This window comes from Salvelinus alpinus, chromosome 5 (assembly GCF_045679555.1).
Source record: "Salvelinus alpinus chromosome 5, SLU_Salpinus.1, whole genome shotgun sequence".
NCBI lineage: Eukaryota > Metazoa > Chordata > Actinopteri > Salmoniformes > Salmonidae > Salvelinus > Salvelinus alpinus.
In genome coordinates, this window is record NC_092090.1 from 17,868,926 (window position 1) to 17,895,572 (window position 26,647).

General features: G+C 48.6%; 1 protein-coding gene across 4 annotated transcripts in view; it reads left to right on the forward strand.

Annotated features, from left to right (window-relative positions):
• hipk3b (homeodomain interacting protein kinase 3b) overlaps positions 1 to 26,647 on the forward strand; it is a 61,671-nt gene that overhangs the window by 15,668 nt on the left and 19,356 nt on the right. For all 4 annotated transcript variants that reach the window (XM_071399930.1, XM_071399929.1, XM_071399931.1 and 1 more), the window contains exon 3: positions 23,137 to 23,260. In XM_071399930.1, the coding sequence (XP_071256031.1) occupies positions 23,137 to 23,260 (124 nt within the window). The remainder of the gene's footprint in view (positions 1 to 23,136; positions 23,261 to 26,647) is intronic.

Below are 26,647 nucleotides of genomic sequence, written 5' to 3' on the forward strand. Positions count from 1 at the left end.
CCAGACTGAGGCCTGTTTGTGTCTCTGACTGAACCTCCTAATTGGAGTCTTCAGATTGAAGCCCAAATGCCAGCGAGCCACGAGAAGGTTCCCTTAATTACGCCCCAGCACCCTCAACCTCTCTCTCTGTCTCTGTGTGTGTCAGACGTCCTGTTTCTGATGTCTTTACAAGACTCTGCGTTGAAAAAATGCTCAACACATAAACCCCCACCTCTAATTGCTTTCATTCTGCAGTTGATTTGCTCCCCTGGTGCGTTGCCCTTTCATTCTGCAGTTGATTTGCTCCCCTGGTGCGTTGCCCTTTCATTCTGCAGTTGATTTGCTCCCCTGGTGCGTTGCCCTTTCATTCTGCAGTTGATTTGCTCCCCTGGTGCGTTGCCCTTTCATTCTGCAGTTGATTTGCTCCCCTGGTGCGTTGCCCTTTCATTCTGCAGTTGATTTGCTCCCCTGGTGCGTTGCCCTTTCATTCTGCAGTTGATTTGCTCCCCTGGTGCGTTGCCCTTTCATTCTGCAGTTGATTTGCTCCCCTGGTGCGTTGCCCTTTCATTCTGCAGTTGATTTGCTCCCCTGGTGCGTTGCCCTTTCATTCTGCAGTTGATTTGCTCCCCTGGTGCGTTGCCCTTTCATTCTGCAGTTGATTTGCTCCCCTGGTGCGTTGCCCTTTCATTTTTTTCCACTCTGCAACTTTTATTCCCTCAATTTCATCCTCTCCCGTTCTCATTGCCAGTAGCAATTTGAAATAGAAATTTATTTTAAATAGGATTTGCACTTTCAAACGAACGTCTGTGAACTTAAACCTCCCGTAGCTAAGGACGGTCCCCTGTTTTTGTCTTGGTGGTGTGTCTGCATCGGTTCAACATGGACGCCATGCCGAGCGCTGCATCATAGACCAGTAGCTTATCAGAAGCCAGCTAACACCACTAATTACCCACTGGTGTCTAACGTTACTGTGCTGTGTATCACTCTACTGGAGGCTGCTGCTTGTGTGTATGTGTGTGTTTTGGCAGGGAACAGTGTGTGTGTTGGTGATCTCTGTTTGTTGTGTGGGTGTGTAAAAAGCCTAGTGTTTGTTTGTGTATACAGTATATGATCCCTTGTGTGTTTCTCTGAGTGTGCGTGTTGTTTTAGTGCGTTTTCCTGTGTCGCTGGGCGTCGGTCGGTAGCACCAGGCGTATCTCCTTCCTCAGGTAACACTAGGCCTCTGTGTTTCGGTTTGCAGAGCAAGCTCATCAATCATTCATCAAAGACAGCTCCTAGCCAGAGAGCTGCTGTTAGCAACAGCGTAAACACAGCCAATCACATTATGTCCTACAACGGAGAACATGGCTAATTTATCCTGTATCCTAATTTGTCTCACTAAAAACGTGGCACCTACTTCACTGAATCGGAGGTGAGACTGTCCCAGCCAAGGATGCCCCCTCTATCGCGGGGTGTTGGTTTGACGTTGTTGTCTGTCTCTCTCCTGCTTTGTGAAATGCTACGGGGTTGATTATGGTCTTAGATACTGTGTCTGCTGCTCTTTATTGAATGCCTGGTCATCTAGCGTAATGGCACCATCTCTTCTCTCTCTCCTGCTGCTGGAGTCTCACTGTGGTTCTCTCAGAAATGATTGCTTACGGGGTGAAAGACCAAGGAGCTGCAGCAAGGCCTCACCTTGAAATCACCAAGCTGCCTTGGAGATGACTGGAGGCCATGTTGTTTTGAAGGCCACGTTGTTGTCTAAGTTAGGTTCAGTCAAGGATGGACAACTTGTTGCTACGGCCTGGTTGTTCAGTCCAGGCATTGTGTTGTCAGTTTTGGTCGAATACAGATGACAGGAGACAAGATCTGACATTCTGATAAAGGCACTGGGACACGCCTGCTCGCTGGGACACGCCTGCTCGCTGGGACACGCCTGCTCGCTGGGACACGCCTGCTCGCTGGGACACGCCTGCTCGCTGGGACACGCCTGCACGCTGGGACACGCCTGCTCGCTGGGACACGCCTGCTCGCTGGGACACGCCTGCTCGCTGGGACACGCCTGCTCGCTGGGACACGCCTGCTCGCTGGGACACGCCTGCTCGCTGGGACACGCCTGCTCGCTGGGACACGCCTGCTCGCTGGGACACGCCTGCTCGCTGGGACACGCCTGCACGCTGGGACACGCCTGCACGCTGGGACACGCCTGCACGCTGGGACACGCCTGCACGCTGGGACACGCCTGCTCGCTGGGACACGCCTGCTCGCTGGGACACGCCTGCTCGCTGGGACACGCCTGCTCGCTGGGACACGCCTGCACGGTGGGACACGCCTGCTCGCTGGGACACGCCTGCTCGCTGGGACACGCCTGCTCGCTGGGACACGCCTGCGCGGTGGGACACGCCTGCGCGCTGGGACACGCCTGCGCGCTGGGACACGCCTGCTCGCTGGGACACGCCTGCGCGCTGGGACACGCCTGCGCGCTGGGACACGCCTGCGCGCTGGGACACGCCTGCTCGCTGGGACACGCCTGCACGCTGGGACACGCCTGCTCGCTGGGACACGCCTGCTCGCTGGGACACGCCTGCTCGCTGGGACACGCCTGCTCGCTGGGACACGCCTGCTCGCTGGGACACGCCTGCACGCTGGGACACGCCTGCACGCTGGGACACGCCTGCTCGCTGGGACACGCCTGCACGGTGGGACACGCCTGCACGGTGGGACACGCCTGCACGGTGGGACACGCCTGCTCGGTGGGACACGCCTGCTCGCTGGGACACGCCTGCGCGGTGGGACACGCCTGCGCGGTGGGACACGCCTGCGCGGTGGGACACGTCTCGAGAAGTTGTAGCCCAAGTTGCATTTATTTTTCTGACACAGACCTGTGGTTTCAGGTTGACTTACTCCAGGAAAAGATCCTAAGAGGCCTGGGTGAAATAGTTAGAAATAACAGATACTAATGTGTTTGTGGGGTTGTTTTGGTTGCTATGGCTCTTTCACGAGCACCAATAATGCAGTAGGACAGGGATCCCTGGCTATCAGTCACTGACACCCTGAACTCCACATCAGTCTTTCTGTTTCTCAGCACTGCTCCTTGGGATGTTACTGACTGGCTCATGATTAGTTAGCCAGCTGCCTTGGATTGGTTTAGCCTGACCAGCTGAGTTGGGGTTCATGCTGCCTTTTGAACTGAAAGGAAGAATACGGCTGTAGCAGACCGTGGCCCAGCTAGGAGCTAGTAACAACACTTCATCCATGCTCCCCAGCGTCATGTACCCACTAAACTTTAGCTTAGCTAACACCTTTGTCACAACTCTCCAGTGTACACAGCAGTAATCTACAGACCGGCCGAGCCCCTCCCATGTAAAAATGCTAGCCATTTCCTCCTGGCTTCCCCTGGCTAAATAGGCCAATGTGGTGAATTACATAACGTCGCTGTCTGATGATAAACCTTATCTCCAAAAAACACACTTTATGAAAAAAAAAAAAAATATTACCATATTTTCCGAACGAACATAATATTTTGAAACTAAAGCAGCTATTTTGCTATTTTCTTGGTCCCAGAGTCCTGAAATGTTCAGTGTACGTTGAGGAGAGTTGCTGCTTTCAATAAATGTAAAAAGAAAATTGGGGTAAAAATGGAGTAACAAGGTTTTCATCTGACAGCGATGATGAGCATTGTTTAAGTAACAAGAAGTGCTATCAGTGAGCCAAGTGTCTAGTTCTCTGAGGGTGGCCTGTGATTTACTCAATTGCTCAACGTATTACACACACACACACTCTGAGGCTCAAAACAATCTCGCTGCTTCCCTCACTCGTAAATTCATGGGCCCAGCTCATGCGAGCCATTGAAAGTTGGCTCACAGAAGGCAAGAGGAGACTGCTGTGTTAGGTCAGGTTTTCCACGTATTCCTGGAATTTCTCCCCCTCCACAACTCCACTAATGACAAGACCCCCTAACATCCAGGTCCCTTGGTACTGATCGATAGGGAAGGCTGCTCTGCAGAAATACTCCAAATCAACTGTTTGAAAGGTCAATTTAATCCTTCTTTGACTATTGTTGTAGAACATATTTCAGCTTTACGCTGTTTGCTCTCATGGTTTGATACATCCAGCCCCAATTGCTGTGTGTTGCTCTCTTCTCCCTGCTGTGGAGATGGAGGAGAGCCCTGCTGACAGTTTAGCCTGGAGGTTTTCCAGGAAGTGGGTGGACCAGTGGAGCTCCTGTAAAACTCAATGTGCAATTCAGTAACCTCCCATCTCTCCAAAGGAGCGAGGATATTTCACTCTGATGCCTCCGTAGGCATGTGTGTTTCTGTTTGGTCGTGTGTTGTGGCTTTGAGTTCATTGAATTGTTTTCACATTTGCAGGCCTGTGTTTTGTCTTGGGCAGCGTAGCGAGGCAGACTGGAAAATAGTTGTGGATGATGGAGCGAGGGTAATGACTGGGTCAGGATGTGGTGAGGGAATGAAATGGTGGATGGTCCACTGGCCTTCAGAATCTGGACTCTCCTCCTCTGAGGTCCTTCGCTACCTCTGCTGTTCCCACTGGAGAAAGTGGACAACAAATACATTCTCCATTTAAAAACAAAGACTATTTTTAATGTGCATCGTATGAAAAGGTCTATATTTGTTCAAATGTTTTTTTATACTTTTTGGCGCTTTTGAAGAACACAATCTTATTTTTCTAGTTGGATGTGAAGCTGGCTGTAATTTTGGTACGAGATGAGAAGCTTGCAAAGAGAGATGGATCAAGGAGCCAGATTTGGAGTCAGCGACGTGTTGGCTTTCTGAATTGAAATGGAAGTGTTTTTCTCTCTGGAATGTACAAAAATGTCCTTCTGTCACTTGTCCCTGCCTGTTTGAGTTAGTGTTTTCAGACCGTCCCAGCGTCTCACATCGCGGCGGAGCAAGAAAAGGTCTTTAGATGATGTCATGTGTATATAAGGGCCTGAACTGAAAGGAGGGGTGAAATGATAATGATATGGGTTTGTCACGCATGCCTTCCTACCACTGTACAGAAGGATGTAGGATTCAAGCAGTGTTTTGTATCTGACTGCCTGCCTTGTTTCGACTTGTTAGAAAGGCTTTCATACGCCCGATAATCTCACAAACCCAGAACCAAAATCTTGCGTATTTACATTCGACGCCCGATTAGGTTCTGGGGGATGTATGACAAACGATGCTAACAAGACTAGCGAGGTCTCCACCCCCCTAAAGTGAAACTCTCAGCCAAAGCATTTGCCAACTGTCCTCTCACCTTTTGAAATTGGAAAAGATGCGAATGCCTGTGAAAATCGTGATTTGGCCAAATGATCGGTGACAAACATGCGCTCACAGGATCAGATTTCCTCGCTAGTCATCATCCCACAGTCTGTTGACCGAGGCTACGATACCATTTCTGTTACGTGTGTCTGTCCACGTTGTGGGTGTTGAAACACAGGCCCTTTCTCATAACTAGCCTGTTATATTAGCTAGGCTCAGAACTCTGAGCTAGAAATATTAGGCCTGAGTTTGGTGTGTGTTATCATTATTCAATCACTGGCCTTGCCTCCATCTTCTATAGACGCAGTGTGGTTACGTTGTTATAGACAGCATGCTGGCCTATATACATGCTGTGTGTTCCTCCTGACCTCAATCTTCTAGTTCAGATACTTTCCACGACGTGTCTGGCTGACGTTTGTCAACAAAGGCAAGGACACGAGGACAGTCACTCTGGGATAGAAGTGCTGAATAGGAGAAGGTGTCATTTGAAGAGCTCTTTCATTCAAACGTGTACACACACACACACTCAATGCGGGCTAAGGAAAGGTAGAGAGCTCATTCATGATCTCCTAGTGTTGTTTTCTGTCCTCGGTTTAATGTGCTGCTTTTCTATTTGACATGTTTTCCTCCCGAACTCCATTCAGCTGAGCAGAAAGTAGGCCTATTGCCTGGCTATGTTCACATGATGATAACATTAGTGCCGTAATGTCCTCCTCTGCATGTGTTTGTGTCAGGCAGGGCAGCGGGGGTGTGTTGTTGCTAGCTGTGTGCATGGGCTACGTCATCCCTGATTGGAGCCAGCTCTGTGTTCCAGTTAATAATTCAGAATGCAACAAGGGTGTGTGGAATTACAGTTCCTGGAAGGGAAAGATTCCGTTCTTTCTCTCATTGAGACGGTCATTAGCCAATGTGTCAGTCAGGACTCAGATAAAATCACTTGAATACCAGCAGCACAGTATTTGTAGCCTGGGTCTATATCTAGAATGACACATGGTTTATTTACAGTAGCTGCTAGCCTACCTGAGCAAATGCATGGAAACCTTCACCCCTCACCTCAGATGAGTCTACCTTGTTTGTTGCTTGTGTGGGGGTTGACCGTCCCTCTACACCCATCTCTCTTTCTCAGGGAAGAGGCAGCCTGAATCGCAGACCTATTTCTGGAGTGTGGGATCAGGGCCATGAATAAATAAATGCCCATATAGATTATTTCTCTCAGTAACCAGCTGCACCTAGCATATACCAGTGTTTCCCCTACGATTGTTTTCAACAGTGGTGGCAAAGGTAGCGGCTACTAGCGTTACTTCAATGACATGCTAGCTGTTCCCATAGACTTCCAGTCATTGAGCCAACGACTATCCATTTAAAAGCACTTCCCGGCAGAAATATCTACCAACCTACCGTGCATTTGGAAAGTATTCAGACCCCTTCACTTTTTCCAGTTTGTTATGTTACAGCCTTATTCTAAAATGTATTAAATTGTTTTTATTTTTTCTTATTAATCTACATGCAATACCTCATAATGACAAAGTAAAAATAGGGTTTTAAAAATACTAAACTATGAAATTTTACATAAGTATCCAGACCATTTACTCAGTACTTTGTTGAAGCACCTTTGGCAGAGATTACAGCCTTGAGTCTCTCTTGGGTATGACGCTACAAGCTTGGCACACCTGTATTTGGCAAGTTTCTCCCATTCTTCTCTGCAGATCCTCTCAAGCTCTGTCAGGTTGGATGGGGAGGGTCACTGCACAGCTATTGTCAGGTCTCTCCAGTGATGTTCGATTGGGTTCAAGTTCAGGCTCTGGCTGGGCCACTCAAAGACATTCAGAGACATGTCCAGAAGCCACTTCTACGTTGTCTTGGCTGTGTGCTTAGGGTAGTTGACCTCACCCGAGTCTGAGGTCCTGAGCACTCTGGAGCAGGTTTTCATCAAGGATCTCTCAGAGTAAAGCACAATCTTTCCCACGATGCTGACTAGTCTCCCAGTCCCTGCTGCTGTAAAACATGACCACAGTATGATGCTGCCTCCATTCTTCAACGTTTGGGATGGTATTTGCCAGGTGATGAGCAGTGCCTGGTTTCCTCCGGACGTGACGCTTGGCATTCATGCCAAATAGTTCAATCTTGGTTTCATCAGACCAGAGAATCTTGTTTCTCATGGTCTGAGAGTCCTTTAGGTTCCTTTTGGCAAGCTCCAAGCGGGATGTCGTGCCTTTTACTGAGGAGTGGCTTCTGTCTGGCCACTCCACTATAAGATTGATTGGTGGAGTGCTGCAAAGATGGTTGTCCTTCTGGAATGTTCTCCCATCTCCAAAAAGGAACTCTGGAGCTCTGTAAGTGACCATCGGGTTCTTGGTCACCTCCCTGACCAAGGTCCTTCTCCCCCGATTGCTCAGTTTGGCCGGGCGGTCATCTCTAGGAAGTGTTGGTGGTTCCAAACTTCTTCCATTTAAGAATGATGGAGGCCACTGTGTTCTTGGGGAACATCAATGCTCCATAAAATCTTTTGGTACCCTTCCCCAGATCTGTGCCTCAACACAATCCTGTCTCGGAGCTCTACGAACAATTCCTTTGACCTCATGGCTTGGGTTTTGCTCTGACATGCATTGTCAACTGTAGGACCTTATATAGACAGGTGTGTGCCTTTCCAATGTCCAATCAATTGAATTTACCACAGGTGGACTCCAATCAAGTTGTAGAAACATCTCAAGGATGATCAATGGAAACAGGATGCACCTGAGCTCATTTTCAACTCATAGCCAAGGGTTTGAAATCTTATGTAAATAAGGTATTTCTGTTATTTATTTTTAAATAAAATTTTCAAAGTTTACCTTAGTCATTATGGGCTATTGTGTGTAGATTGATGATTCCTTTTATCTAATATTTTGGTTTGGTTGAAGGTCTTAACATTCGGCATCAAAAATATGCAAACGGAGAGAAAATCTGAAAGGGGGCAAATACTTTCACGGCACTGTATAAAAAGTCATATTTTTGTGCAGCGGAGGCAAGAAGGAATATTGGTTAAACACTGCATAGCCTACACCCTACACCTTTGTTCTACAGTAGCTTAGAAACAGCAATGCTGCCTGTCAATGTCCTCTCTTACTGTAGAGGGCATTTGACAATGTGTTAGTTCTAATAAGAGAAAATAAGATTCCATATGTTTATGTCATTGTGGAATATTGTTTTAATTTGCGTCTACAGTTTACTGTATTCACTCGTCTCAGCAGGGGGAAGAGGGGGAGCGACTGACGCCAGATTTATGATATGGAATAGCACATAACTTAAGTGTTTCCCTGGGGATCTTCAAAGTCGTCCCATGCTGACTTGCACTAATATAATTCAGAATTGATCCAGTAAAAGTCATGTCAGTAACTGGAACCAGGCCTTGAATACCAAGTGGACCTGTCACTTTATATGACTTGGACTTTCCATTAACATAAGAGATCAGGGCAGTTCTGAGATCCCCTTTGCTTTACATTCTCAGAACTATTTACAAATTCAGATGGGCACTCCTGAGTTCCCTCTTATTGAGTTAAGTGTAAATCAGTCTAAATTACAGGCTTTTTCATTCTCTTCCTTTGCTATTCCAGAGTTTTTAGCACTCTGATACGGCTCTCCGTTTGAAATGGTTGTTTGTGGCGTGTGTGTGTCCATCCTCTAGCAGCTCTGGCATCAGAGCCTGGTCTTCCATGGTGTGTGTGTGTCCATCCTCTAGCAGCTCTGGCATCAGAGCCTGGTCTTCCATGGTGTGTGTGTGTGTCCATCCTCTAGCAGCTCTGGCATCAGAGCCTGGTCTTCCATGGTGTGTGTGTGTCCATCCTCTAGCAGCTCTGGCATCAGAGCCTGGTCTTCCATGGTGTGTGTCCATCCTCTAGCAGCTCTGGCATCAGAGCCTGGTCTTCCATGGCGTGTGTGTGTCCACCCTCTAGCAGCTCTGGCATCAGAGCCTGGTCTTCCATGGTGTGTGTGTGTGTGTCCACCCTCTAGCAGCTCTGGCGTCAGAGCCTGGTCTTCCATGGTGTGTGTGTGTCCACCCTCTAGCAGCTCTGGCATCAGAGCCTGGTCTTCCATGGTGTGTGTGTGTGTCCATCCTCTAGCAGCTCTGGCGTCAGAGCCTGGTCTTCCATGGTGTGTGTGTGTGTCCATCCTCTAGCAGCTCTGGCGTCAGAGCCTGGTCTTCCATGGTGTGTGTGTGTCCATCCTCTAGCAGCTCTGGCATCAGAGCCTGGTCTTCCATGGTGTGTGTGTGTGTCCATCCTCTAGCAGCTCTGGCATCAGAGCCTGGTCTTCCATGGTGTGTGTGTGTGTCCATCCTCTAGCAGCTCTGGCATCAGAGCCTGGTCTTCCATGGTGTGTGTGTGTGTCCATCCTCTAGCAGCTCTGGCGTCAGAGCCTGGTCTTCCATGGTGTGTGTGTGTGTCCATCCTCTAGCAGCTCTGGCATCAGAGCCTGGTCTTCCATGGTGTGTGTGTGTGTCCATCCTCTAGCAGCTCTGGCGTCAGAGCCTGGTCTTCCATGGTGTGTGTGTGTCCATCCTCTAGCAGCTCTGGCATCAGAGCCTGGTCTTCCATGGTGTGTGTCCACCCTCTAGCAGCTCTGGCATCAGAGCCTGGTCTTCCATGGTGTGTGTGTGTGTCCATCCTCTAGCAGCTCTGGCATCAGAGCCTGGTCTTCCATGGTGTGTGTGTGTCCATCCTCTAGCAGCTCTGGCATCAGAGCCTGGTCTTCCATGGTGTGTGTGTGTCCATCCTCTAGCAGCTCTGGCATCAGAGCCTGGTCTTCCATGGTGTGTGTGTGTCCATCCTCTAGCAGCTCTGGCATCAGAGCCTGGTCTTCCATGGTGTGTGTGTGTCCACCCTCTAGCAGCTCTGGCATCAGAGCCTGGTCTTCCATGGTGTGTGTGTGTCCACCCTCTAGCAGCTCTGGCATCAGAGCCTGGTCTTCCATGGTGTGTGTGTGTCCACCCTCTAGCAGCTCTGGCATCAGAGCCTGGTCTTCCATGGTGTGTGTGTGTCCACCCTCTAGCAGCTCTGGCATCAGAGCCTGGTCTTCCATGGTGTGTGTGTGTCCACCCTCTAGCAGCTCTGGCATCAGAGCCTGGTCTTCCATGGTGTGTGTCCACCCTCTAGCAGCTCTGGCATCAGAGCCTGGTCTTCCATGGTGTGTGTGTGTCCACCCTCTAGCAGCTCTGGCATCAGAGCCTGGTCTTCCATGGTGTGTGTGTCCATCCTCTAGCAGCTCTGGCATCAGAGCCTGGTCTTCCATGGTGTGTGTCCACCCTCTAGCAGCTCTGGCATCAGAGCCTGGTCTTCCATGGTGTGTGTGTGTGTCCACCCTCTAGCAGCTCTGGTGTCAGAGCCTGGTCTTCCATGGTGTGTGTGTGTGTCCATCCTCTAGCAGCTCTGGCATCAGAGCCTGGTCTTCCATGGTGTGTGTGTGTCCATCCTCTAGCAGCTCTGGCGTCAGAGCCTGGTCTTCCATGGTGTGTGTGTGTCCATCCTCTAGCAGCTCTGGCGTCAGAGCCTGGTCTTCCATGGTGTGTGTGTGTCCATCCTCTAGCAGCTCTGGCATCAGAGCCTGGTCTTCCATGGTGTGTGTCCACCCTCTAGCAGCTCTGGCATCAGAGCCTGGTCTTCCATGGTGTGTGTGTGTGTCCACCCTCTAGCAGCTCTGGCGTCAGAGCCTGGTCTTCCATGGTGTGTGTGTCCATCCTCTAGCAGCTCTGGCGTCAGAGCCTGGTCTTCCATGGTGTGTGTGTGTGTGTCCATCCTCTAGCAGCTCTGGCATCAGAGCCTGGTCTTCCATGGTGTGTGTGTGTGTCCATCCTCTAGCAGCTCTGGCATCAGAGCCTGGTCTTCCATGGTGCGTGTGTGTGTCCATCCTCTAGCAGCTCTGGCGTCAGAGCCTGGTCTTCCGTGGGATATTAGCTTAGCAGATGTTGGAGGTGAGGACCCCGTTCCTTTCCTGGGGTCGTGGGACTCCTTCCCAAGCCCAAGGTCACCAAGAGGAGCTAACATCCTCCTGCGCTCTGTGGGATCCGGCCCTTTACCATGTTGATGTTTTTACAGTCCCCACAGTCCTAGGCTTACTTATGCCTCTGCTTAGTGAGTGTCTCTCAGTGGGGAGGGGGGAGAGAGAGACGGAAAGAGAGGGATGGAAGTGAAGGGAAAGATGGAGTGACAAACAAACTTAGAAGAGAATGAATAAAAGTGTGAGTCTGAGATGGAGGAAGGGACTGGAGGAAGGGACTGGAGGAAGGGTAAGGGACTGGGGGGGGGCGAAGGGACGGGACTGGGGGGGCGAAGGGACGGGACTGGGGGGGCGAAGGGAAGGGACTGGGGGGGCGAAGGGACGGGACTTGGGGGGCGAAGGGACGGGACTGGGGGGGCGAAGGGACGGGACTGGGGGGCGAAGGGACGGGACTAAGGAAGAAGGGAGGCCATGTCTGAGGTTGCAGAACAGGCCTCTGAACTCAGTGACCAGGAAAAAGGGCTTATTTCATTGGCCACAGACACTGTGCACGAGGGAAAAGGCAAGGCAAGAAATGCAGTACAAGCTTAAGGCTATTTGATGAACACAAATAGGATTGTTTTGGTGTTATTACTCAGTGAAAAAGTTAAGGGAGACTGGCTATTCCTTGGTTGCTGCAATCATGCACATTTGGCTCCCTATTTACAGTAGGAAGCAAACCAAACAAATCACCTCAAAGACAGAAGACTCCACTGCATGTTAATCTAAACATGTTTTCTGTTTGCAAAGGAAGAATGTTATTTCTGACAAAGACCATTTTAAATGGTTGTCAGGTTACTCTCATGGCACCAGCCCCCACTGATGCCCTTAGCGGGTGTTAGTCTGTTTACACAGCAGTGTGCCAATGCTGGGCTTACCACTGTGCTTCTGCTCGCTGGCATTGGAGTTGAGTTAGGCTTGGGCGGTATCCAGATTTTCAGATCGTCATACCGTCCTTCTCTCATCCCGGGATTTATGGTATTACCGGCATAGCATACAAAGGGGCGCTAAAAACAAAAGCCCATTGGGCTATATTACCAGAATGCTAACAAAATTAGCACAAACTAATAGCGAAATCACATAGATGCTGTTAGCTAAATGCTAACGAGCTAAAACTAACACACTAATTGCAAAGATGGGCAAATCCAGCTCATGAAGTTATACAGCGTAGCCAGTAGCTACCGAATGTCTTTTTCGGTGCGTGTGGACATTTATGAGAGCGATTGTGCAAATGAACAAAGTTGTGAGGCATGCTTTTCTAAAGGAAGAGCAGCATGTTTACACGGAGCAGAGGGGAGAAGAACGGAGGACCAAAAAAATGGCAGCTGTACAGAACTCATCCAGAACTCTTTGACTTATATCAGAAAGGCTTTCTGCTAGATCTGAGGGTAAACTTTTAGTAGTGAATTGCCTACAAGCGTAACTTCATCACCTCATGTCCGCCACACACCAGAGACTGATAGATATAAACTCAGCAAATAAAGAAACGTCCCTTTTTCAGGACCTTGTCTTTCAAAGATAATTTGTAAAAATCCAAATAACTTCACAGATCTTCATTGTAAAGGGTTTAAACACTGTTTCCCATGCTTGTTCAATGAACCATAAACAATTAATGAACATGCACCTGTGGAACGGTCGTTAAGACACCAACAGCTTACAGAAGGTAGGCAACTAATGTCACTGTTATGAAAACTTAGGACACTAAAGAGGCCTTTCCACTGACTCTGGAGAACACCAAAAGAAAGATGCCCAGAGTCCCTGTTCATCTGCGTGAACGTGCCTTAGGCATGCTGCAAGGAGGCATGAGGACTGCAGATGTGGCCAGGGCAATAAATTGCAATGTCCGTACTGTGAGACACCTAAGACAGTGCTACAGGGAGACAGGATGGACAGCTGATCGTCCTTGCAGTGGCAGACCACGTGTAACAACACCTGCACAGGATCGGTACATCCGAACATCACACCTGCGGGACAGGTACAGGATGGCAACAACAACTGCCCGAGTTACACCAGGAACGCACAATCCCTCCATCAGTGCTCAGACTGTCCGCAATAGGCTGAGAGAGGCTGGACTGAGGGTTTGTAGGCCTGTTGTAAGGCAGGTCCTCACCAGACATTACCGACAACAACGTCACCTATGGGCACAAACCCATCGTCGCTGGACCAGACAGGACTGGTGGTTTTGTCTCACCAGGGGGGATAGTCAGATTCGCATTTATCGTCGAAGGAATGAGCGTTACACTGAGGCCTGTACTCTGGAGCGGGATCGATTTGGAGGTGGATGGTCCGTCATGGTCTGGGGCGGTGTGTCACAGCGTCATCGGCCTGAGCTTGTTGTCATTGCAGGCAATCTCAACGCTGTGCGTTACAGGGAAGACATCCTCCTCCCTCATGCGTTACCCTTCCTGCAGGCTCATCTTGACATGACCTTCCAGCATGATAATGCCACCAGCCATACTGCTCGTTCTGTGCGTGATTTCCTGCAAGACAGGAAAGTCGGTGTTCTTCCATGGCCAGCGAAGAGCCCGGATCTCAATCCCATTGAGTCTGGGACGTCTGGGACCTGTTGGGACCCCCCACCCCAGAAATGTCCGGGACCTGTTGGGACCCCCCACCCCAGAAATGTCTGGGAACCTGCAGATGCCTTGGTGGAAGAGTGGCTTAACATCTCACAGCAAGAACCGGCAAATCTGGTGCAGTCCATGAGGAGGAGATGCACTGCAGTACTTAATGCAGCTGGTGGCCACACCAGATACTGACCGTTACTTTTGATTTTGACCCCCCTCCCATCCTTTGTTAAGGGACACATTATTCCATTTCTGTTTGTCACATGTCTGTGGAACTTGTTCAGTTTGTCTCAGTTGTTTAATCTTGTTATGTTCATACAAATATTTACACATGTTAAGTTTGCTGAAAAAAAATAATATTTTTTTGCTGAGTTTAGAACGCTATGGACTCAGTAGTTCTCTTTCTGCCGTTGTGCTATTTACAAACAAACACGTGGCTCAACTGTTCTGGGGAACTACGGTAAGCTTCATACTGTAAAATATTGTGACAGGTGAAATGAAGAACGCAATTTGCTTTATGTTGCTTTAACGTATTCCCCCAGTTGACTGCAGTTATTAACTTTAAAAAGTAGCTCCACATATTCAAATTTATTGAAACTTTTTGTTTTGACGGTATAATATCCTGGGGATATATCCAAAAACCCTGGTATACGGTATATCCGTTACACCGCCCAGCCTATTTGGTGACATTACTCTTAGTCAGCTGCACGCCAGGCGGTACCTATACAATAGGATTCACTTAAATCATCTCCTTTTCCTTGTCTCCTAATAGAAGGTAGAGAGTAGCCTACCAGGTGGAGTAAATAAGCACTCTCTCCTTGACGTGTATGGAGAGGCCTCACGGAAGTATTCTGCCTTGCCATTGTCCTGCTAGACTATAGTCTAACCTCTGGTCTCCACAAAAAGATGAATCAAAGACTTTAAATCTATGTGAGTGGAATCGGTTTTAGAATCATGCACCTCAAGTGCGGATCTTTGCAACCGTTTCGCCCTTTCCCCCCCTTATCTGAGAATATGTATAGCACTCATTCACCAAGGATATCATCGATGTTCTGCTATCGAAATGACTATTTCCCATTTTGGAATTTTCTTATCCCCTCTCCTGTCTTCAGTGAGTGTAATCCATTTGCCAAGAAAATGCTACATGGTATTTAGCTAGCAGCAAGGCAGACGGTTGAAACCTTAGATGCAACGTGTGATGTTTGAAAGGCTCTTTTGGACATGTAACACCGCCCCGTGCAGACTGTAAAGGGATGTCTCTTCTATAGCACACAGTGTTCTGTTGGAAACCTCTGAACTCTATTTCTCACCTGGCTGACATCATCCGTTCTTAGCCTGTTTGGAACACAATAGTGTTGAGCAACGATACACCTGATACTCACGCTTCAATTCTCACTATTTGCTATTATGAAATGGCATGCTGAGATGTTTTCTCTGGAGAGGCCTGTCCAGTTTAAATTAAGTGTGGGAAGCAGATGTGAGTACGTTGTTGGCTGCTGAAGTTAAGAAGTCCTCCCATGTCTTTTTCTGTTATGGTTTTTGAACTGCCTAATTTGGTCTTCAACCACTGTCCAATCCAATAATTTCCCTAGCACCTGGTTATTTGGCTAGAAAGTTGTGGATAATCTTTATGTAATAACCCTCATGTTTGACTTCAAGTGATCCGCTCCCCTCTCGATCTAGGGTAAATCCAAAACAGCTTGATCTACCTCCCAGTATTTTCCAAAGGAAAGATCTCTATCCCAAAAACATGGTACTCTGGAATAATGTTGTGAAAGTACATTTTTCAGTCTGTCAGTTCATTTCTAGTCAAGTTTCAGTACTCCTCCTGCGCTAAACATAACTCCAGACTCTGGAGGTCACCCATCAACTCACGCTAATGTTGGAGAAAGAGCTTAAACCCCTCTCTCTGATCTCAAAGTGACTCTGCCTTGGCTGTACAGGCCCACTGCTGCGTTTCACTGTCATCATTAAGCCCAGTATGACATCTCTGCCAGTTTGTTCTGCCACAGGTGTCGACAGTCTCTGCACGTTCTTCTTCTGAAATGTGCCACAGGTCCCGCCCTGCCCATTCTTCTTTAATTGACTGTATTCTGGGACATAATGAACACAAAGGAAGTGGTGGAGCTGTGTCTGGGCGTGGTAGACAGATGGAGAGACGATTAGGTCAGAATTTTGATGTGTCTTAGGTGCCAGCCGGACGGTTAACGCCATTAGGGATCCATTAGGGAGGGGAGTCAGAGAGGGTGGTGATGGTGCTACTGAAGGCTGCTGGGCTGGATTCAGAAGCACCACTGTACATGTGTGTTTCAGCCTTCATGCATATAACAATTATAGGACTGCAAAAAGCACCATGTTGTCTATCTTTCAGTCAACTCATTAGGCTTAATTCGTACTGAATCTAAATGTTTAATGTCTGCTATCGAGGCCCTGAGTCATGCTGGAGGATTTGTCCCATTTTGGGTGGATTTTCTGTCTGATCTCTGATGCGACTGACCTCATCTGCTTCTTTAGCAGTGCCAGTTGTTGAGCAATATGCTCTTTAGTGACTCAATACCACCTTTCTGTGATGGCTTACAAGTGACTCCCAGTTAGCCATTTTCCACCTGACACCCAAACACACAGTACCCCTGTACCCCTCACCCATACAGGTGAGCAGCACCCCAGGGTCGTGTGTGTGTGTTAATGTTGTCACGGTACCAGTATCACGATACTGCGATACCAGATTTTCCATGACAAAAAGGAAAACCCAAAGCAGACAAGTCTATGGTCCTCTAAAAACTACTACTTCATGTTCAATATGGTGTGCTACAGCTTGGAAAATAAACATGGGATTCTAAGTGACATCATCAGGGTGTTTGTCTCCAACATTAGGACTGTTTAATTTCCTTGTTACCGTACCTCTGAGTACCGCCGTACTGGCATTGTGACAACCCTAGTGTGTGTGTGTGTGTCCTCAGGGGGCACTGTGTGTCTCCCGTGGATCCTGTACATGTGAGTGTGTGTGATCACGGGGCCTCTGCTTGGCTTGCGTCCCCTGGGCTTCGCACGTCACATCCTCAGGATAGAAAATAGATTTGGTTTCACTGGAGACCGGCTGCTAGGGTTGCGTCAATCAGGAAAGTGCATTGTCGCCATGACAACGGCCACTCATCCACCCCATGCTGGATCTGAGTCTCGCTCGCTCGCTCTCTCCTCTGTTTTGAAACTGTTCATATCTGGCCCTTTAACCTTCTTCCTCACTTGTTGCTCACTAGCCGTTCTCCATTCTCTCTTTTATACGTGATGACATGGGGATTAGCCTCCTACTTTATTCATGTAAGATATGTTAGTCATTCACCTTGCTATTTCTTCTGGAGTGTTCTCTTATTTTCTCTTATAAACACGTTACCTTTGGTCCTGCCATTTTAACTTCTGCTCCTGTTAGCTTCTCCCCTCTCAACCTCTGTAACACACTGAGTGGTGAAATGGCTTTTAGTGCTGCCGTCATTATTGAGCCTGGCTAGCAGTGTAATAGTAATTACACCCCTGAGTGTATGATTAGTGAAACAGCCCCGTGGTAATCAAAAAGATGTGTCCAGTCATACAGGGGGGAGAAAACACCGGCCAGTTGGACTGTTCCAGTACCCCTCCCTCCCCCTACACCACCAAGGTGTTAACGTAGGCAGAATGTATTTGAACTCTTGGATAAGAATAGTTCCTCTGCCAAGGCCAGAGTGATGGGCTGGGTTACATCACACTACAGACCCACTGTGAGATCAGTGTTTCCCCTACATCGTTTCCCCCCCTAGGCAGGTTGCAAAGTCCCCCAAAGCTACACCCAAGGCCACAAACAAACACCGCAACATTCATTTCAAACCAATTTGGTTTTATGTTTGGGGGTAGAGAGAGGGGAAGCACCCATGTAATTGTAGGAGAAGTGCTGCTTAGAAGCCTGCTGATTTTTGTCCCATTTCTGGACATGTAGCCTGTGTTGTGCTGTCCTACTACTGACAGACAGTATGAATCAATCACAGATATCTAAGGTGGAGGCCAAAGGAGTGGCAGGCAGGACAGCTGGAAGGCAAACATAAAGCCAGTTGAACTGTACTGACTGGATTCAGTCTTCCACTGGCCTGTCTGTCAGTCTGTTCAGTCTTCCACTGGCCTGTCTGTCCTGTCTGTTCAGTCTTCCACTGGCCTGTCTGTCTGTTCAGTCTTCCACTGGCCTGTCTGTCTGTTCAGTCTTCCACTGGCCTGTCTGTCTGTCTTCAGTCTTCCACTGGCCTGTCTGTCTGTTCATTCTTCCACTGGCCTGTCTGTCTGTCTATTCCGTCTTCCACTGGCCTGTCTGTCTGTCTATTCTGTCTTCCACTGGCCTGTCTGTCTGTCTATTCTGTCTTCCACTGGCCTGTCTGTCTGTCTATTCTGTCTTCCACTGGCCTGTCTGTCTGTCTATTCTGTCTTCCACTGGCCTGTCTGTCTATTCTGTCTTCCACTGGCCTGTCTGTCTATTCTGTCTTCCACTGGCCTGTCTGTCTATTCTGTCTTCCACTGGCCTGTCTGTCTATTCTGTCTTCCACTGGCCTGTCTGTCTATTCTGTCTTCCACTGGCCTGTCTGTCTATTCTGTCTTCCACTGGCCTGTCTGTCTATTCTGTCTTCCACTGGCCTGTCTGTCTATTCTGTCTTCCACTGGCCTGTCTGTCTATTCTGTCTTCCACTGGCCTGTCTGTCTATTCTGTCTTCCACTGGCCTGTCTGTCTATTCTGTCTTCCACTGGCCTGTCTGTCTATTCTGTCTTCCACTGGCCTGTCTGTCTATTCTGTCTTCCACTGGCCTGTCTGTCTATTCTGTCTTCCACTGGCCTGTGTCTATTCTGTCTTCCACTGGCCTGTCTGTCTATTCTGTCTTCCACTGGCCTGTCTGTCTATTCTGTCTTCCACTGGCCTGTCTGTCTATTCTGTCTTCCACTGGCCTGTCTGTCTATTCTGTCTTCCACTGGCCTGTCTGTTTATTCTGTCTTCCACTGGCCTGTCTGTCTATTCTGTCTTCCACTGGCCTGTCTGTCTATTCTGTCTTCCACTGGCCTGTCTGTCTATTCTGTCTTCCACTGGCCTGTCTGTCTATTCTGTCTTCCACTGGCCTGTCTGCCTGTCTATTCCGTCTTCCACTGGCCTGTCTGCCTGTCTATTCCGTCTTCCACTGGCCTGTCTGCCTGTCTATTCCGTCTTCCACTGGCCTGTCTGTCTGTCTGTCTATTCCGTCTTCCACTGGCCTGTCTGTCTGTCTGTCTATTCCGTCTTCCACTGGCCTGTCTGTCTGTCTATTCAGTCTTCCACTGGCCTGTCTGTCTCTATTTGTCTTTCTGTTGAGTCTCCTCCTCTCAGCCTCCTAGGGAGAGACTGGGTCTTATTAACAGGCAGTGAGTGGTCTGTGGGCCTGAGATCCTTGGTCCTTTTTCTGTGTGTCTGTGGCCGTTGCCCCCACCTGCTGTCACCTGCATTTGTTATGACATTGTGGTTAAACGGACTAAAACTGTTAGCAGGTCATAGGTCGGCCACCCGCCACCGTCACTTACAGCTCGATGACATATGGCTTTAAAGATTTTACAGTCTAGCCACTCTACCTTTTCTGCTAGATGCAGTTAGATAAGCCCAATAAAAAAAGCTCAGGATTGCCCTAGTCTGTGTGGCCAGCTGTGGAGAACTGTAAGCCAGGGGAGCGACGCTAGGCTGGCCCTTCAATCCCTCACTCATCAGTTATATAGATTATCTTAATCCTATCATGGAACTGTAACAGCAATGTTTGTGATAGCTGTACTGTTACCGTAATGTTTGTGATAGCTGTACTGTTACCGTAATGTTTGTGATAGCTGTACTGTAACAGTAAAAAAATTGTCAGAGACTTCAGCCACCCAAGTCATAGACTGTTCTCTCTTCTACCGGAGCGCCAAGTCTGGGGCCAAAAGGCTCCTGAACAGCTTCTATACCAAAGCCATAAAACTGCTCAACAGTTAATCAAATGGCTGCCCGGACTATTTACATTGACCTCCTCTTTTATTTTGTTCTGTTGCACATACATTCTTGCACTGGCTCTGTGTACGCTCACTGGACTCCAACACACTCACACGTACTACACTGACACACATACACATTCAGTACCAGTCAAAAGTTTGGACACAGCTACTCATTCCAGGGTCTTTCTTTATTTTTTACTGTTTTCTACCTTGTAAAATAATAGTGAAGACATCAAAACTATGTGCAAAGCTGTCATCAGGGCAAAGGGTGGCTACTTTGAAGAATCTCAAATATAAAATATATTTTGATTTGTTTAACACTTTTTGGTTACTACAGTACATGATTCCATATGTGTTATTTCATAGTTTTGATGTCTTCACTATTATTCTACAATGTAGAAAATAGTAAAATAAAGAAAAACCCTTGAATGAATAGTTGTCCAAACTTTTGACTGGTACTGTATTTCTGAATAGGCTAACTGACATAATAAATAGTTGTTCCCAGACCACCACAAGCACCCAATCCCGTGTTTGAGCTCAGGTTTGTTTAGTTCCCCCTTACCAACATACTCCTGACATCATAGGGTGTTTTTAAACATATGGAGCACCATTTGTCAGCCGTAGATATTCATGCTTGGTGAAAAATGGCCAAATATACTTGTTAAAACATTGGCCTTGGGTTTATCAAGCTGCCATTTTCTATGGGCCTGTCTATAGACACTGGTGGCCTCTGACATTGTCAACAGAGCACAAGTTGGGTCAGGCATTCGTATAGGGTCCGCTCAAGTGCCCAGGGAAATAGCCCTATCAGAATCACAGGAATCCTAAAGGAGGAACATGGGGCTTGTCTGTATATTGCAGCGTGTATTTATCTGCGACTAATAATGGTTATTATCTTTGAGTTATAACTCAACAAAACTTAATGAAAACTTCATGTTATGGTGCCTCGTTTCTTGAGTTAGGTTTGGCTATTTGGTTCCTGCAGTGGTATGTAGGCTATTGCTAAATGACTGTAAACTTGTGACGATTTATATTGTTATTTTGTTTTCTTACACATGACATGCCATCCCAGTTGGTTAAAATGTCATTCAAATTTTTTTACAACCAGAAATGGTTGCAACAATGTAATTTCAACAGTTTTTTCCCACTGGTATGTGTCTTGTTTTGGAGCTATTAGGCTGCGTTTACACAGGCAGCCCAATTCTAATATTTAGTCAATTTATTGACAAAAGATCTGATTGGTAAAGAAACCAATTAGTGGAAAAATGTAAGAATTGGGCTGCCTGTGTTAACACAGCCTCAGGCCAGGCTATGAGGTAGCTTGTCCTAGCAGTGTGGTCATGTCCCAGTAAGGTTTCTAGTCCTAGTATGTTCTAAGGAGCTGTCAGTCTGTTTTACCCAGATCAGCTCTGACGTGGCTGCGTCATTGCTAGCCTGACGATGTGTGACAGCGCATTAGGCCTACTGTTTAACGGGATTATCACCATGGAGTTACCCAGGGTTACCGTGAGCCAGCACTTAGTGACGCTGTAGATGTACAGTACTTCCTGGTTGTCCTTATCCAGCTCACACCCTGACCTGATACATTTCTGGCAGAGGCTGGTGGTTCTCGAAGAAGGTTCCCCTGTGAGATATCAACCATAGCTTCGCCTCACAATCCTAGCTACATTGACTAGAAGCAGGGAAAAGGCAAAACTGGCTTTAGCTCAGTGTCTAGTGGGAAACTTCCTCCTGCTCTGGCTGGTGTTGGTGGCACCAAGCTGGCTCCTGATATGATGATAATGGCGCCGACAGATGGTCGCCTCGCTTCAGGTCCTTAGAAAACTATGCAGTTATTCATTTTTTTTAATGTATTCTTACTTTGTTAGCCCAGAAAATCTCAAGTGTTATTACATACAGCCGGGAAGAAGTGTTGGATATAAAAGCGATGTCAACTTACCATCATTGCGACCAGGAATACGTCTTTCCCGAAGCGGATCCTTTGTTCTGAACTACACCCTGGACATGCGATCTTATCCCAGAGGCCCGACCCAAAACAACGCGGTCGCCGCAGGAGTGTCAGATGGAGCGGCCTACTGGTCAGACTCAGAAGGCGAGCACACCATCCACCGCTTCCTAGCATATTACTCGCCAATGTCCAATCTCTAGAAAACAAGGTGGATGAAATTAGGGCACGAGTTGCCTTCCAGAGAGACATCAGAGATTGTAACATTCTCTGTTTCACGGAAACATGGCTCACTCGGGATACGTTGTCAGTCGGTACAGCCACCCGGTGTCTTCACGAGTCGCGCCGACAAACAAACATCTCTCTGGTAAAAAGGAACTCAAGTCCTTTTGCTCATCTGACCTCGAATTCCAAGAGAATTCTCTTTGATTATAGTCACAGCCGTGTATATCCCCCCCGTCAGCCCTGAAAGAACTTCATTGGACTCTATGTAAACTGGAAACCATACATCCTGAGGCTGCATTTATTGTAGCTGGGGATTTTAACAAAGCTAACCTAAGATCAATACTCCCTAAATTCTATCAGCATATCGAATGGGCGACACGAGCTGGCAGAATTCTGTATCATTGCTACTCGAACCTCCGATGCATACAAAGCCCTCCCGCGCCCTTTCTTCGGCAAATCTGACCGTGAATACATTTTGTTGCTCCCAGCCTATAGACAGAAACTAAATGAGGAAACGCCCGTGCACACTAACATAGAGAGGCTGCTGCCAACATACTGACTCAAATCTCTGGCTACTTAAGTAAATGGACTTAATTAAGCTATCACTAGTCACTTTAAATAACGCCACTTTAATAATATTTACATATCCTACATTACTCATCTCATATGTGTATATACTATATTCTATACCATCTACTGCATCTTGCCTATGCCGCACGCCATCGCTCATCCATATATTTATATGTACATATTCTTATTCATTCCTTTACATTTGTGTCTAATTGTGTGTATAAGGTAGTTAGAATTTGTTAGATTACTTGTTAGATATTACTGCATAGTCGGAACTAGAAGCACCAGCATTTCGCTATACTCGCTATGCTCGCTTTAACATCTGCTAACCATGTGTATGTGACCAATAACATTATATTTGATCAGTATTGGTACATAGGTCACTTGGCAAGGTGACACACACGAGACTGCTGTACTTTAGCTTTGACCTCTTGTGTTTCTGCCGTCTCAGTTTTATCATGATACGACTGATTAGAAATGTAATTGTGCTAGAAGGCATGTTTGGACTCGATCCCTTTCTCAAATAGTCAGTTCTAACTGGGTTGTGCTGAGTCAGTGTATGAGTGTAGCTAACCGCTTTGTGTTTCTCTCCTTCCAGGGCTCCAGAGATCATCCTGGGCCTGCCCTTCTGTGAAGCCATCGACATGTGGTCCCTGGGCTGTGTGATCGCTGAGCTCTTCCTGGGCTGGCCCCTCTACCCAGGGGCCCTGGAGTACGACCAGGTAAATAAGCCTGTTATAATGAACTGTAGTGTATTGTTACATTGCTGTACACCCTCCTCTGAGGCTCACTGGTCCAGATCATAAGAACTGTAGACCTCCTTCCTTTTCCTCCTCCTATTCCCTTCACATCTTCTCATTCGCTCCTTCTTGAAGTTCCTTTATCTCCTCCTCCTCCTCGAAGTTCCTTTATCTCCTCCAACCCTTTTCTTCCTGCTCGCACACTCTCTTTAGTCTACTGTCCTCCTCCATCTCCTCCCCTCCACTTTCCTCTGTTCTCCTCTCTAGCTGAGTGAAGTCTGTCTTGTCCCTCCTACTGTACTCTAACAGTGTGCGTTCATGCTATGAGGTGATTGCTTGTGTTAGGACATTGACTCAGACCTCCCACTCCTCCATAGCCCTGTTATTAACGTTTTACTCCTGCTGGGTTCTCAAGATGATCGGGCTGAATCCTGCAGTGACCTGTGGAGAAGGGAGGGGGAGGCACTGGAAATGAGAAAGGGAGAGGGGAGGAGAAGGAGATAAAGGATAATATACTGTACTGGGACTGCTTGAGGCAGCAGGGGTGGAAAGGAGGGAGAGATTCAGAAAGGGAGAGAGAGTTTGGAAGGGGAAATATTGATGAAGAAATAAATGAACATAGTGTGTGGGAATGAATTGAGAGGGTAGAGAGGAGTGAGAGACGGAGGAGGGAGTGACAGGCAGCGACAGGCCCAGATTAGTGCCGTATTTCCTGGCCACCGCCGGCGGGGGAGGGCTCCCCTGTGGATGTGCCAGTGGCGGCAGGCAGGGCGGAGGTGTGGATGGTCTCTCCCCATGACTGATGGCATAGCAGGCTGGAGGTGATGGATCCCCCCAGCGGAGCCCTGAACAGCAGCTGCCCAGAGTTAAATGAATCTGGGGCTTACGTTGAACGGCTTTCCCCCCCGCCCTGGAGACCCATCCACAGCAAGCCTTTCAGTCCAGCCCCAACCTTTCCTATACATTACCCTGCAGTACACCCCCTAAGCCCCCTCTGCAGATGGACTGTGTCCTCGCCAAAGTATTTTTACTTCCCAGCATCATTTTTCACGCTTTCCGCTCCGGCCCCAGAGGCAGGAGGGATAACTCGACACCTCCCGAAGAGATTTGACTTGAGCACGGCAGCACTAAATGTAATTCATCTGTTTTTATAGGGGCAGATCACAATGCCCCAAAGCCGCATTACACAGACAGAACCTCGGTGGAGCCTCCTCTGAGGGAGTGAACCAACGACAGGCCTGACCGCTGGTGCCAGAGGCCTGACCGCTGGTGCCAGAGGCCTGACCGCTGGTGCCAGAGGCCTGACCGCTGGTGCCAGAGGCCTGACCGCTGGTGCCAGAGGCCTGACCGCTGGTGCCAGAGGCCTGACCGCTGGTGCCAGAGGCCTGACCGCTGGTGCCAGAGGCCTGAAGGAAAGCCTCTCAAAGAGATTAGAGGAAAGAAGGAGATACGGAGAGGGAAGCCAAGGAGCAGGGAGGAGATACGGAGAGGGGGGCCAAGGAGCAGGGAGGAGATACGGAGAGGGAAGCCAGGGAACAGGGGGGAGATACGGAGAGTGAAGCCAGGGAACAGGGAGGAGATACGGAGTGGGAAGCCAAGGAACAGGAAGCCAAGGAACGCCACTGACCTACCACTGTTACTAACGCCACTGACCTACCACTGTTACTAAAGCCACTAACCTACCACTGTTACTAACGCCACTGACCTACCACTGTTACTGACGCCACTGACCTACCGCTACGTTACTGACGCCACTGACCTACCGCTACGTTACTGACGCCACTGACCTACCGCTACGTTACTGACGCCACTGACCTACCGCTACGTTACTGACGCCACTGACCTACCGCTACGTTACTGACGCCACTGGCCTACCACTGTTACTACCACCACTGGCCTACCACTGTTACTAACGCCACTGACCTACCACTGTTACTAACGCCACTGCTCTACCACTGTTACTAACGCCACTGCTCTACCACTGTTACTAACGCCACTGCTCTACCACTGTTACTAACGCCACTGGCCTACCACTGTTACTAACGCCACTGACCTACTGCTACGGTACTACCGCCGCTGACCTACAGTCTCTCTCTCTGGCCAGCTATCATCTAGTGTACGCGCCTCAGTCAGTTATCATACCCATGCCCTGTGGGCGTTCACATGGACATTAACAGGTGTACTTTAATCCATGCCCTGTGGGCGTTCACATGGACATTAACAGGTGTACTTTAATCCATGCCCTGTGGGCGTTCACATGGACATTAACAGGTGTACTTTAATCCATGCCCTGTGGGCGTTCACATGGACATTAACAGGTGTACTTTAATCCATGCCCTGTGGGCGTTCACATGGACATTAACAGGTGTACTTTAATCCATGCCCTTTGACACTAACCCCCCCTCCCCTCCCAGGGTGTAGGGTGTCACCATGGGCCCCGGGGGCAAGATGACTGGAGCCAAAGGGGCTGCCGTCACCCCTCATTCCCAGCATGGGGTCTAGTTCCATCCCACACAGCAGAATGTATTTATAACCCTCCTCCTCCTCGCCTCTTCCTCCGTATCTCACCTCTCAGCCACGTCTAACCTTCTTTCAACATTTGGGCAATGTTTCAACAACCGTGATATATGGCGCTATAGGATAGGGCCCTGGTAGTGTCCCCAATCAGCTCCCTCTCTCTCCCTCTTTCTCTCTACCTCTCTCTCCCTCTTTCTCTCTACCTCTCTCTCTGTCTGTGTGTTGTACTGCAGGGATGGTTTTGTATGGTGGGTTGTTTTTGTCCTAGGAAGGCTGCAGTGAAACACCTTCCATGGAAATAAGTTTTTCCCTTCAGAGAGGCATTCTTCTCACTCGCACGTACACATGCACTCGCACGTACACATGCACTCGCACGTACACATGCACTCGCACGTACACATGCACTCGCACGTACACATGCACTCGCACGTACACATGCACTTGCGCACGTACACATGCACTTGCGCACGTACACATGCACTTGCGCACGTACACATGCACTTGCGCACGTACACATGCACTTGCGCACGTACACATGCACTTGCGCACGTACACATGCACTTGCGCACGTACACATGCACTTGCGCACGTACACATGCACTTGCGCACGTACACATGCACTTGCGCACGTACACATGCACTTGCGCACGTACACTTGCACTTGCGCACACTCGCACTCGCGCACGCACGCACTCGCACACGCACGCACTCACGCACTCGCACACGCACGCACTCGCACACGCACGCACTCACGCACTCGCACACGCACGCACTCGCACTCGCGCACGCACGCACTCGCATACGCACGCAATCGCATACGCACGCAATCGCATACGCACGCAATCGCATACG